At 42.8% G+C, this 13,724-nt stretch overlaps 1 protein-coding gene across 8 annotated transcripts in view; it reads right to left on the reverse strand.

Moving 5' to 3' along the window:
• The window catches only part of Adk (adenosine kinase), a 381,245-nt gene that overhangs the window by 322,173 nt on the left and 45,348 nt on the right, over positions 1-13,724 (reverse strand). For all 8 annotated transcript variants that reach the window (XR_015637888.1, XR_015637889.1, XM_087585014.1 and 5 more), the window contains 1 exon segment: positions 2,001-2,054. Coding sequence is in view for 4 of the 8 variants with exons in the window: in XM_087585012.1 (XP_087441138.1) it covers positions 2,001-2,054 (54 nt within the window). In the remaining 4 variants the exon portion in view is untranslated.

Here is a 13,724-nt window from a genome sequence, read left to right on the forward strand (position 1 = left end):
AGGGCTTTTACACAAAGAAACCCTACCTCAAAAACAAAAACCCAACAAACAAAATGCCATACTAATCAACAATAAAAAAGGAATTAAATGATACATGCAACAATAATGATCCGTGTCAAAACAAATCAGACAGCCAAGCATAGCAGTGCACGGCTCTCACGCCAGCACTCATGAGGCAGAATCAGACATCTGGGAGTTCAAAGCAAAGCCAGTATGGTATGCAAAGGAGTTCAAACCAGCCAGGGCTACACAGTGAAAGTCTATGCCAAAATAGGGGGTGGGGAAGGAGAAGAAATGAAGAGGAGAAGGACGAGGACGAGGACAAGGAGGAGGAGGGGGAGGAGGAGGAGGGGGAGGAGGAGGAGGGGGAGGAGGAGGAGGACAGAAGAATAGAGAGGAGGAGGAGGAGGAAATAAAAGAAGTCTTATTTAAAAGACTGAATCACACATATGGTTTCACTTACTCAAGATTCTAGCGTAAGCAAACTGGAACAACAACAACAACACCTTCTTAACTACTGAACCCTAGTTATTTGGGGGAAAGTATTCTGACATCGCACTTACTCTGAAATGAATCCAAAAATAAATAAACAAACTAATGAATGGCTTGGAGACCAAACCTGAAAGTGATAAAGAAGTACAGTAAAATATGAATGATAAAATCCAGATGTAAATGTGAAGTGCGCTTCATTTTTCCATAGGTATATTGTTATGTGCCAGATAAAATTGTTAGAAACATTTTTCCATAATAAATTGCAAGGAAAAAGATCATTAGTCAAGCTCTAAACAAGGAGGTGAACTGTGCCTTGGACAGCTAACAGACTTTTAAATAAACATTAAAACAAGCTAAAATAGCAAATGATTAAACTGTTACACAGCAAACAGTACATAGCACACATGTACTCGCATGTGCAAATAAAGACTAAATTAAGTAAATTAGGACAGATCAGAGTTAGATATTAGTTAAAATGGCTACTGGGTGTAGTGGCTCTCTTCTATAACTCGTAATCTCAGCACTCGCAAACAGAAGATTACGCTGAGCCCAAAACCAGCCTGGACAGCAAAGTTAATTAAATATGAACACTAATAAAATAAGTGTACCTAGTACACTGAGAACTTTGGAAAATCAATATACTTATAAAAGTGATAGAAACCTAATTAATATGCAAAGTGCATGGTGAAACCTACAGATAAAATAAGAATTAAAGTCCTCCAATTCTTCCTTTTACAGTATTGATGCTGACTATTGATGCTGGTATTATATAAATAATACTCAACATTACTAGCATTTTCCTTATTGAAAAATGAGGAAAAGTGAGCCAGTTTAAAGAAATAGAAGCATATAAGAATTTTAAAGTCTCCCTCTTTAGATAATCCTAAAATCCAAGTTTCAAACGTCCCAAGCCTATCATTTGTAACTAAAACACTGACAGCCCTTGTCAGAATGCAATCTTTTAATTACTACCTTCCCAGAGAAAAACGTCAAAGATGTTCCAGCTTCCCCTGAGTATTTTTCAAAAGCAAAAAAGTAGAACTCTAAAAGAAGTACATTCAAAAATGTAAAAGCATTCACATTTCAAGCTTCATGTTTGAAGTATTTCACTTTGAACAATAGGTGGGTATTTTCTTTTGTATAAAGCTATAGAAGACAGAAAACCGTGTTTCTTCATCATAAGCAGGTGCTAGCACCTGAGTAAAACCACAAAATTAATCACGAGGGAAAAAAAAGAAATGATGTGTTTCCAAATATACATGTAATCTGGAAAAGGAAATACGATGGGACATGTTTCAGTGGGTACCACAATCACCCCTGAGGTTCACTGGATACAGCACAAACTATACAGTGCAAGTTACCCTTACCCCACTTGATCACAGCCACAGTGCTGCATGCATATTAATTACATACACGTTATGTAATATATATAAAACTTTTAATTCAAGGGGCTTGAACAATGTCTGCTTCCTAGAGTGGAAGGTACAGCTGAGGTCTAATGAACTTACAATTCCTTGTGCTTGTCTTCGGCCAAGATCTGGTCGTTTGGTTTCAGAGAATACCTGCGACACACAAACAAGGCACTGGTCAGATAAACATTCAAACATGCTTGCCTCAGCCCGACATTTGATTAGTGCTCCAATCAAACTCAAGTGTGCAGCCTTTCAAATGAGCACTGCGACGCCGTTCTATGTCTCTGACTTAATTGACAAAACACCACCAGCTTTGCCAGGAGGGGCGGAAACCTGACAGTGTCCTAAAAACGAGTATTTTGGAATAAATGTTTACTCAGAACTGCTTTTAAAAGTTTATCAAGAAAAACCGTTTGACACAGCCATGCGGAGATTAACAGGGTCGACTGTTCCCTAACACTTTGTGAAAGACTCAGGTAAGCATGATGCTTCTGAGAAAAGGGCCAATAGAGAGTGTAACCCAGCTCCTTACTAAGCCTCTTCTGCACGTGTTCGTTACTTTCCTCGTGGCTGTGGCTAAAACACCTGTCCAGAACCACGTGAGGAAGGGTTTGTTCTGGCTCCACGTGAGGAGCCCGCCATGTTGAGGACTGCACGGCACAGGAGCACGAGGCTGCTGGTCACAGTGCACCTACAGACAGGAAGCGGAGAGTGACCGATGCTCACGCTCAGCCAGCTCCCTCCTTTTTATGTGGTACAGGTCCTCAAACCACAGGATGCTACCACCCACGTTCAGGGCGGGGCATCTCACTCAATTCCCTCGGAACCCAGATTAACATAAGTGATCACACCAAACCACACCAAGGAAGCCCTTGACACCCGGCACTGGAGGTCAGGGGAGGCTGAAGGGAAGAGCCTTAAGCTTTTCAAAGAATGTCTCCCAGAATCCCGTGTCTCTAATGACTGTAATCGGCTAGCCTGGTGGTTTCTACATTCTGCTTTCAATAATACCCAAGAGCTTAATCAAATGACTCGCTGGTGTGTACCTTTTTAAAAGTGTTCAAATAACTGGCACTGATGAAAATTCAGTTACAATCCAACAAGCCATGGGGACAGACCGCTCAGCTAGCACAATCGTACCAGGGAAAACGTGAAATGTCGTGAACACTTGTACTCAGCAATAAGGAGGGAGAGGCAGGTCTAAATGTGCAAAGTTAGCACACTTGCCTAGCGTTGGCAAAATCCTGGACTTGACCAATACCACGGATTCACACAGCAAACCAGAATACTACCTCGCAGGGGCAAAGAATATTATTAACGCACAGAAGAGCGAACTAACTGAACAGAAGCTTTAGAAACAGTCTCACCGCCTCATTTAAAGGATGTATTTCTGATCATTGTATTCCTTTTATTTAATTATTCATACTTTAATGCATTTGTGTGCTTTACTATGTGGGACACATACTCTAATGACTAGGAGAAGCCTAGAATTAAATTTACATATGTATTTTTACTGCAGAAACAGAGTAATCAATATTCATGAATATGTTAATATACAGAATGAATTCCACAGGATAAAAGTACAACATGATTTAAAAGCAAAGGAATAGTTTTTACAGGGAAAAAGAGCGTGTATATTTTTGTAAAGAGTGTTGTATAGGATCACCATGGAAATTCGGATTCACAGAAACGGTGACTCGTCAGTTTTATTCAGTTACAAAAATCATAAATATCAATGTCTGTGAGAGTATCTGTTTATCAATTCATGTCTATGGAACATAAACATCTAAACGTCTGAAGTAGCCCCGTGGGACATTCACACAGTACGCGGTGCATCACTCAAGAGGCATTAACCAAAGCCAGTCTTTCCGGGCTCGGCGGAGAGAGAGTTTCTTGTCTTCTCGGTCTCACAATTCGGCAAGCAAGAGGAAAGTAAGTTGTATGACCTGTAACACTGGCAGTGGCGGGAAAGGAAATAGTTTCCTCCTTATATGACCGGGAAGAAGCAGTTTTTATCTGTTCCTCTACTGCCTTGTCCCCCTCCCATCTCGCCTCCCGGCTCTTTCCTCATAAATGACATTCTCTTCTAGACTGTCACGGTAAGGACCTGAAAGGAATCAAAGGGGACCAGAAGAGAGGACCCACACTAGACAAGCAGCAGGCAGAAAATGCTCTGATTTCCATCAGCCTGCCACACAGGTCCGCAACACCGAGTGGGAGACGCCCACGTGACTCTGCCCACGTGACTGTGCGCTTGGCAGAGGTTATGCAAAGCTTTACAGCAGTCTCTGCTCTTACCAGTTCCAAACCAGGTAATGGGTCTAGCAGATCTGAAAACTTTCTCCTTCATCATCTTGCCTGATTTTGGTTAATTTTATCTTCCTTCTATGACCTGACACTTCATACTGCTTCCTAGGAGACTGTCTGGTAATGTATTCTGTCTGTAGTTTACATAAAACACAAGACACACACACACACACACACACACACACACACACACCCTCAATTCTGATACCAACTCCAAACTTGGATGGTTTCTAAAGCCACGTCTGGATTAAATTATTTACCACGAGTACTCATGAGAATCACTGTGAACTTCTAAATTTAAATTCTGACTTTTACTGTCCCTCCCCAAGGAGCTGGGCTATTTCACTCTCTCACTATCCATATACAACAACGTGGCATCGGGGATCTTCAGAATTTCAGCAGGCAGAGGTTTCACTGAGGTGACTTTACATGGGCATGATGCACTGCTCACATAATTGAACTCAAGTCACCTGAACTTCAAGCAGAAGGCCCTGAGCCCCGACAAGCTCCCACACTCCACTGTTCTGGGCCAGGCCCACTCCCTAACGCCGTGTGTGGCCTGTCTCTTCCCTAAACAAGAAAGTGAGTACACACTTGTTAGGTATAACGATGTAAATGATTACCCAGAAGTCAGACCTCGGTTTGGTCACTTTCTCTCCCTGTGCCGGGCACTTGCTTGTTTATTTACATATGTGTAGCTATACACATGTATGTGCCTCTGCACCTGTATTTGTGGGCTGTTTCTCACTGAAATATCCATCATAAATACCAACTTCACCCAGTTGTAGTTAGGCAAATAACTATTACACGAGATTAAAACAGCCTGTGCCCACAAACTACTGTTCTTGTTGCCTAAAAGAGTATTCTAACTTTTAAGGCTATAGTAGTCTTTTGTTTACGAATCACCAAGGAAATCATAAAATGTGGCGATTTGCTTGCCTATGTAATTTAAAGACATTTCAAAGCTCAAAATTAAACTCTTTATAGTCATTTACAAGCAAGAGAGGTGGCTCAGAGGTTAAGAGCTCTGGCTGCTCTTCCAGAGGTCATGATTTCAATTCCCAGCAACCGAGTGGTGGCTTTCAACCATCTGTAATGGGACCCGATGCCCTCTTCTGGTGTGTCTGAAGACAGTGACAGTGTACTCACATACATAAAATAAATAAATCTAGAATGCAAACAGGGAAAGCACCTTTTAAAGACATATACAATCAGTATACACATGGAACTAAGGTTTATTTTACAACCTAAAGTCATCACCTTTAACCCACTTTGAAAGGCAGTAAACTATAATTACCAATACGAATAGAAGGGAGCCCTGTCACCAAGACGACAGATTATACTTATCTCTGAATATTCCATTCTGTTGTTACTTGTTGGGATGCTGGCACCCAGAACTGGTGCTAGACCCATGCTACATGTGTGCTCAGCCACTGAACCATACTCCCGAAGGTTTGTGTTTTGTTTTGCCTCGTTTTTTGGAAGGGGTGGATGTTTTAGCAGTTTTGCTGTGTCACTTAGGCTGCCCTAGAACTTGCTTTGTGGCTCAGGTCCGCCTACCGCTCATTACTTGGCTTGGGGTAGCCTTAAATGTTAATCTTCTTGTGTGTGTACGTGTGCATGCGTGTGCATGTTCGTGTGAGTATAGGCATACATATGCTATGTGCAGCCCAGGAGCTAGAATCAGAGACAACTCTGAGACTTGGTTCTCTTTCCACAGTGGTTTTCAGAGACCACACTCAGGCTGGCAGGTGTACAGAGCAAGCACGGTTCTTCCGAGAATGAGGCAAAGCGCGACTTGTTCTCTGTCTGTATCGGGACAAAGACACAGTGTAGGGAAGTTTCACACGGGGTGTGGTGGCACACGCCTTCCATGGCAGCACTAGGAAGGCAGAGGCAGGCAGATCTGTTAGGTTTGAGGCCAGCCTGGCCTACATAGGAAGACCCTGTTTCAAAAATTTTTTCAAAAGTGGGGAGGGGTCTATAACCATTTGTGAGATTGAGATACAAATATAACTCCCTAAAGCCACATACAACAAAATGGTGGTGTAGAATTTCAACATCTTTTCCTACTTGAACTTAGCAAAAGACAATGGGATGGACAGCAGAAAGTAGAAGGTAGGATGGTGAGAAGGTGTTAGCTTGCCTCTAACCCACACAAAATACCTCCCACATGAGGTTAAAGTCAGAGATCTGAATTAGGCTTATTCCTTACGGTAGTTAACTTTTAAAATGATAAGGATAAAACTACCCATTCCACAGGGCTGCTACCCAAGCCCATCCTATGTAATAAATACCCACCTCTCCCCGCTCTTTGGAAGGCTTCTACCTCTGCAAAAATTCAGCTAGCTCAGGGGGGAGGCATTTTAAAACATACATAACTTTTATAAGTCTTTTTAAAGACAGAAGCAAACATTTTACATTTGACATGTGTTCTTTCTCTGATGACTAGTGTAAGACCTGCAAGGTCCTTAAGGAGATTGTGGGTGACATCCAAAGAGCCCAAGGGTGGTGACATGACCACACGCTGTTGACAGAATACAGCTGGGCACAGCCGGACCATTAAACACGTCTACTGACGGCAAACCACCACAAAAGGATGGAGCAAGGAAAACTTCCTTAAAAAGAAGAAGAAGAAGGGGGTGGAGGGGGGAGAAGGAGGAGGAGGAGGGAAGAAGAAGAAGAAGGAGGAGGAGGGGGAGGAAGAGGAGGAAGAGGAGGAGGAGGAGGAAGAGAAAGAAAGAAAGAAAGAAAGAAAGAAAGAAAGAAAGAAAGAAAGAAAGAAAAGGAAAGAAAAGAAAAGAATAGAAAAGGAGCTAGAACTAATGCAGACATTTCCAACAAGGCCCATGTCCTTGCAGACAATCATGTAGTTAGTTTACCTCTGTGTGTTTGGGAAGTGGGGGGGTTAGAACAGAGGGAGGGCAAAAGTATTCACCACCACCACCACCTGCAGACTGCTGATCGACCGACATTCAGGAGGCTTATAAAGAAACAGAGTAAGTTGGGGATTTAGCTCAGTGGTAGAGCGCTTGCCTAGCAAGCGCAAGGCTCTGGGTTCGGTCCCCAGCTCCGAAAAAAAGAAAAAAGAAAAAAGAAACTGAGTAAGAGTGAATCACATAGTCAAGATGAAAATGACAGCCAAAAGTTACACAATTTGTGAAAACAGTGTTTTAGCTTCTCATCAGCAAAGCAGATATGAGAAGGAAAGGGTACAACTGGATTTTAAGCCCAAATGTATTATAAAACAACTATATTCTTCATGATCTTAAACAGTTATTCATATCGTGACAGGAAATTTCAGAATGTGTCACTGCTGGGCCCTTGGCCACATCTACAAACTGGCCCGTTACATTTCCTCTTCCCACCACCCCACTGTGATTTTCCCAGCTGGGTGACCAGTGACATCCTACTATCAAAACACAGTGAGCGCTGTTAAGGCACGTTTCACTATGTTTGCAATGCGTCTCTTCCCATAAACTCATGTACCTCTTGGGACTTCATCCCCATCTCCTGCTAATAAGCTCAGTGTTTCTCCCTACCTAGACTCCTTCCATAACTACTTTTCCTGGTGAGTCTTGGTTTTTAGAAGACAACTTATTAAAATTTTTGAAGGTGGATTTAAGAAACGAAACCATGGCAGAGCACTTCACAGGCCAATGTATAAATATATAGCGATAACAGTATGGGTGTCTGTGCAGCAAAAGCATCCCGAGTGTTACCAGCAATGACTGAAGTCACAGCAGTGAGCGGCAAACCACATCATACGTAAATAGGTCAAAAGCGCCTATCAGTAAGGTTAATAGCTGTACAGACTGGGCTTATTGTAACTGTAGTACTATGAAAGACAATCTAAGACTCTGATGACATATATCAAAACCTCCACGGGATAGGAGGGTAGATACAAGATGGTTCAGCAGGTAAAATCACTTGTCACCAAGCCTCAAGACCTGAGTTCAAGGCTGGGACCTCACAAGAAAAGAATCAACTCCTAAAAGCTGTACACACCTTCTCCTTCTCCATCCATTCCTCCTCCTTCCTCCCCCGCCCCCCTACACACACACACACACACACACACACACACACACGCACACACACACGCGCACACACACACACACACACACAATTCATAAGCTAGGCATAGTGACGTATACCTGTAATCTTAGCACTCAGAAAGCTGAGGCAGGAGGATCACTAATTGAGGCCAGCCTGGACAATTTAATGAGACCTAGTCTCAGCCATATCACCTTGATATGTTACCACTTCAACAACCCAAAGAACTGAGATCTGGAGAGTTTATCCCTTACAAATGCAGATGTACAAACAAGACATCTATCTCCTCCTTTACTGAGGACGTCTCAGTAGTTTTACACACCTGCACACGCTTAAATGTAAAGTGACTGACTGCTGTGACACAACACTTCTGGAGTTGAATTCGCAGACTGCGAATCACAGATTATAAATCTCTAAGGTTCCTTTGTAACTTGGTTCCAGTGCTGGAAATGATATGAAGACCAACGCATAGCGCGCTGGATTGAAAACGAAGAACAAGGATGGCAATTTAAACTAGTGGGCAGCAGTTAGCTCTCTGTAGCCACGCTGAGCTGGTGCCTGCCTGGTCCTGCTCAGCCTTATCTCCACCTCTGGGTGATGGAGCAAGCCTGTGTTCCTACAATTCCCCAGAAGTGAATAAGCCTCAGGCCATCAGCAAAACACGTCTCAGATCCACACGTGCATTGTGCACATCACGGAGAGGCACTTCCTGAGGGAGTGGGCGGACAGCATGGGCACTAAAACACCACCTGCCACTCGTAAAGCTAAATCAGACGAAAACGCCAAGGAAGGAAAGCGGCTAATTAGTGGGCGGTGAACAAACTGGGAAGACGGGAAGGAGAGCGGCTAACTAGTAGGCGGAGGACAAACCAGGAAGATGGGCTGTCCACAGGGAGGGAAATGACCAACTGAGGTGCACTCCCCCATCCCCCCGTGTTTTCCCTTTTATTGAAAATGGATTCTTTTCCTATACTAGAGTGCATTTCAAACTCTCACCAAGTGTACTAAATCTTCCCATGAAAATCTGCCAAGTGCTCTGACTTTTCCAGAAAGTCATGAACACACAAACATGCAAATGCCTTCTCAGGCATTTCTGCAATTCTCAGTTCCACCTGGAGCAAGAGCAAGCAGGTTTTAAAAACCCAACAGCAGAGACCAGTTTTGAAACTGACAACTACTGGACAAAGTGAAACATGTAGTCTTTCTGACAGAAGCAGAAGGTATGTAAGAGTCTAGGAGGAGAAGGCCACACAGGGTTCTGTGGTCAGGCCACCTGCCAACAAGCCATACGACCTGAGTTCAATCCCAAAGGCTCACAGGTAGAAAGAGAACCTATTCCGCAAGTTGTTCTCTGATCTCCATGTGCACTCTAACGTACATAAGCAAGCACAGAGACACACACGATAAATAATAAGTAAATAAAATGCCCTTTTTTTTTTTGAGACAGGGTCTCTCTGTGTATCCCTCACTGTCCTGGAACTTGCTCTGTAGACCAGGCTGGCCTTGAACTCAGAGATGCCTCTGCCTCCAGAGCTTTGTCTGTGTGTGTGTGTGTGTGTGTGTGTGTGTGTGTGTGTGTGTGTGTGTGTGTGTGTGTGTGTAGTAGAGCGCCTGCCTGCCATGTGAAGGCTCTAGGTTCAACACTCACTAGTGCAAAAATAAGGCTTTCATCTCTAACACTCCAATCTCTGGGAATTTTACCATTTGATGTTTTGTAGCCCTGAAGGCATCTCCATATTAGCAAGTATCTTTCACTGTCTCTTCAGAACGCTGGTCTTGTTGAATCCTCATTTTGTGAAGGATGTTTGCACTGCACCATGAGTTAAAGTGCAGACTGAGTAATCGTAAGGAGAGATTTATTGGGTTTTATTTGGGGATTTTGTTCGTTTAGCTGGCTTGTTCTGGTTTCTCCCAGTGTAGACGAGGCTGGCCTTAACTTATGACTCCTTTTCGTGTTCCTGACCACGGTCTAGAAGTTGTAAGCATGCCCCACCACACCTTCTTGTAGTTTTCACGTTTCTGCTTTTGTGATCTTTAAATCCCAGCCCTTGTATTTGAGGAGTGGCTCTGCTCTAAAATTTTACAAGTACCTCATGAACTTGAGAGGCTGGCTACGGCTTGCCACTACAGTTGAGATTTTATTTTTCAAGTGCCAGTAATAACTGGCTCTCCCCTCCCTACCACATTAAGCTTCATAACTCATCACAGACTTTTTCTCTGCTTTTGAGAGATGACCTTGCATACTGTAGCCTGGGCTAACCTTGAACTCATGGTCCTTCTGCCTTAATAACAGTTTGTCACTATGCTTTAAGGATTCACTTAGACTCGTGGAGTGCTGTAATTGTAGGTGTGTGCCATTACATTATCCCAGCTTTTTCTGTAAGAGAACAGTTCACGAGGTAACAGTAAGTATCTCCCATTATGTTCTTAAGTAACACAGTAAGATGGAATTATATTTGCCTCTCTGAAAACCTAATGTATACAAGTACTGGATTTCCAGAAAAAGTGAACCAACAGGGCACATACACATATTCATATACTGATAAATGAAAAGAATTTACCGCAGGAATAAACTGCTGTGGCTATGGAGGTAAAGAAGTTCTAGAAGAGGTCATCTGCAAGGTAAGGTCTAGGATGCAGGTAAGATAACTATCAAAAACAAGGGACCCAGGGAAGGGGCAAGGGGTGTTAGAGTAAATTCTGGAATCCAAAGGCCTGGGAACCTGGAGTTCTGATATATAAGAAATCAAAAGAACACTGCCTCACAGATCCAATAGACCAGTGACTTTTATGTGTTATCTGCAAACTCAGGCTGATTTTGGGCGATGGGCCACAATGACAGATAGACCTTCCCTATCCAGTCCACTCTCAGATTCACCAACTAATCTCTGGAAACATTGTATGCATACACATCAAACGACGTTATTCTGGATACCTATGTGGATTCAACTAGTCTACAAAAAAACAAAAAAGACTTCTGCTGCTCACACAGCTTGTCAGACCCCAGACCAACCTCCCAGTGAAAATCAAATTTCAGAGATTTCATCTTTCCAGATTTAAAACTTTGAGATTTTAACCTTTTAGGACTGTCCTCTAGGGAATTTTTAGACTTCGGGAATTTTAGACCGATAACTTTGATCACTGGACATGGGGGGTCACGTGCCTTTAATCCCAGCATTCAGGAGGCAAAGGCAGGCAAACAGACCTCTATGGGTTTAAGGCCAGCCTCCCAGAGAAAAAACCCTTTAGAAATTCTCTTAGAATTTCAGAACTGTCCTTGGTGACCACAATCAGTACCAGGAGAATAAATCCCACACAAAGTGTACAGCCACAAGGGTAAATATACAATTTTGTAACAGCATCCAAGCTGCCATCTGGGGTGTGGCTTGGTTGATAACATGAACAAATACCTCAGTTTGATCCAAAGCCCTGAACAAACCAAGCAGAGCGGTGTGTGTTTGCAACCCCAACACTTGAAAGGCTGACGTAGGAAGATGGCAAGTGTTTGAGGTGAGCCTGGGCTATAGAGCAATTTCCAGTTCTGCCTGGGGCAGAGAGATAAGACCCTGCCTTGGAAAGGAAAATAATTAACTAAGCCAAGGAGAGTGACATAGTTACAATAAAAAATCCAAGCCCTAGAGAAGTTATATTCTCAAAGGGTTGAGGCCAACCAACTTTTAGGCCAGCCAAGAATATATACTAAGACTGATCAGGAAGAGACAGACAGACAGACAGACAGACAGACAGACAGACAGACAGACAGAAGGAAGAGATAAGACAAGACAGAGAAGAGTCTGGAGATGTTACTTTTTTCTTTTCTTTTCTTTTTTTTTTTTTTAATGGTTTTTCAAAACAAGGTTTCTTTATGTAGCCCTGGCTGTCCTAGAACTAGCTCTGTACACAGGCTGTCCCTCCTCAAACTCACAGATATCCACCTGCCTCTGCCTCCCTTTGCTGGGATTAGAAGTGTGTGCCTCCGCTGCCTGACTGGAGATAGAACTTACTAGTGAAGCGCTTGTCTAGTGTGTGAGACCTTGGATTGTCAGATTTAAAACAAAAAATCCCACGTGACATTCAGATCTGTATTCACTCTCAATCCTACCATATACCCATTTATAATGTATTTTTATTTATACAAGTGATTCATTTATAAATGACTTACACGGATTTTGTGGTGACATTTACAACCAACTTTAAATAAATACTAAACATATCTCACACATGCTTTCTCTACCTACCAACTTCCCAGTAAAAATGATTTACATCTGTGAGAAAATATGCAATTCTTCAACCAGCCTAACTAAAACAGGGTATTTTTACTTCTTATGTCGATTTTTCCCAACGGCCATTCCATTAGCTTCTGTAGGATGATGTCATTGCACAGGTGAAGGCAGGTACAAGATAGAGCAAGGCCTGTCATTGGACCAGAAGGAAGGATGGGCGGGAGGAAAGTTTTAGAGAGAGGAGGAGCAGCGGAGAGAACACGGAGGCTGACATTGAGATTCCACTCTGTGTATTTGCAGGTTGTTATGAATGTTCTTAAGGGATGGATGTGTACAGGGCTTTGTGTGTTTAGATGAGCAAACTGTATGTTATCTAGGCAGGCAGTTATATATCATCAATTAGATCAGAGTTTATTGGGTTCTTTCATGTGGCAATTTGAGTTCAAGAGAGTGTGTAGTGGTCGGACGCACTGGGCCGCCACGGAGTTGGGATGTGTATGTCTGGCATGGTGGCAACCTGCCTTGGGAACTAGATGGGTAGAGAGAGTGTTGCCAGGCTCAGAGAGTAGCCATGGGCAGTGTGACATGGGATAGAGCTCAGCGGGCAAGACGCTTTGCTTCGGGAGATGAAAATACCTTAGAGATGTCATGGGGCACTACCGTGCCTAGTGCAGGATAAAAGAAACAATGTTTCAAGTTTACCACGACAAGTTTCCTCCTTCCTCTTTTGTGACTTTCTTCTACTACATATACCTTACAAAATCCTTCCCTTTTACGCCAGTGAATGCGTCCTCTCCTTACCCTCCATGAGACCAATGCCCATCCGAAGGTGTGCACGGATTCCACGGCTCCCTAAGCTGTTTCCTCAGTATGACACAGGAGCCTACTTTTCCCCTAATCACAAACAAGCCTCTTAATTTCCAGCTCTGACATTTTGCCAAATTGGATGTATCAGAGCTGATTAACTTAATTCTGTTCTTATTTTCAGTTAAAGATCCTTATTTTGTTCTTACTTCAGAGAAAAACGACCTTTTATAATAATAATGAGGATATTTCAAAAAAAATTAACGCAAGTAAGTAATTATTCCATTTATTTTTTTAATTATATTTTTAACCTACAACCATGCTTGTTGTATTGTGAAAATATGTCAATTTTAGAAAAACTAGCATCTTTCCAGTTCAAGAGCTAAAGTGGTGGGGGCTGGAAAGATGGCTCAGTGGGCAAGCGCTTGCTTTG

The sequence above is a fragment of the Rattus norvegicus genome, chromosome 15 (genome assembly GCF_021556685.1).
Source record: "Rattus norvegicus strain SHRSP/BbbUtx chromosome 15, alternate assembly SHRSP_T2T, whole genome shotgun sequence".
Taxonomy (NCBI): Eukaryota; Metazoa; Chordata; class Mammalia; order Rodentia; family Muridae; genus Rattus; species Rattus norvegicus.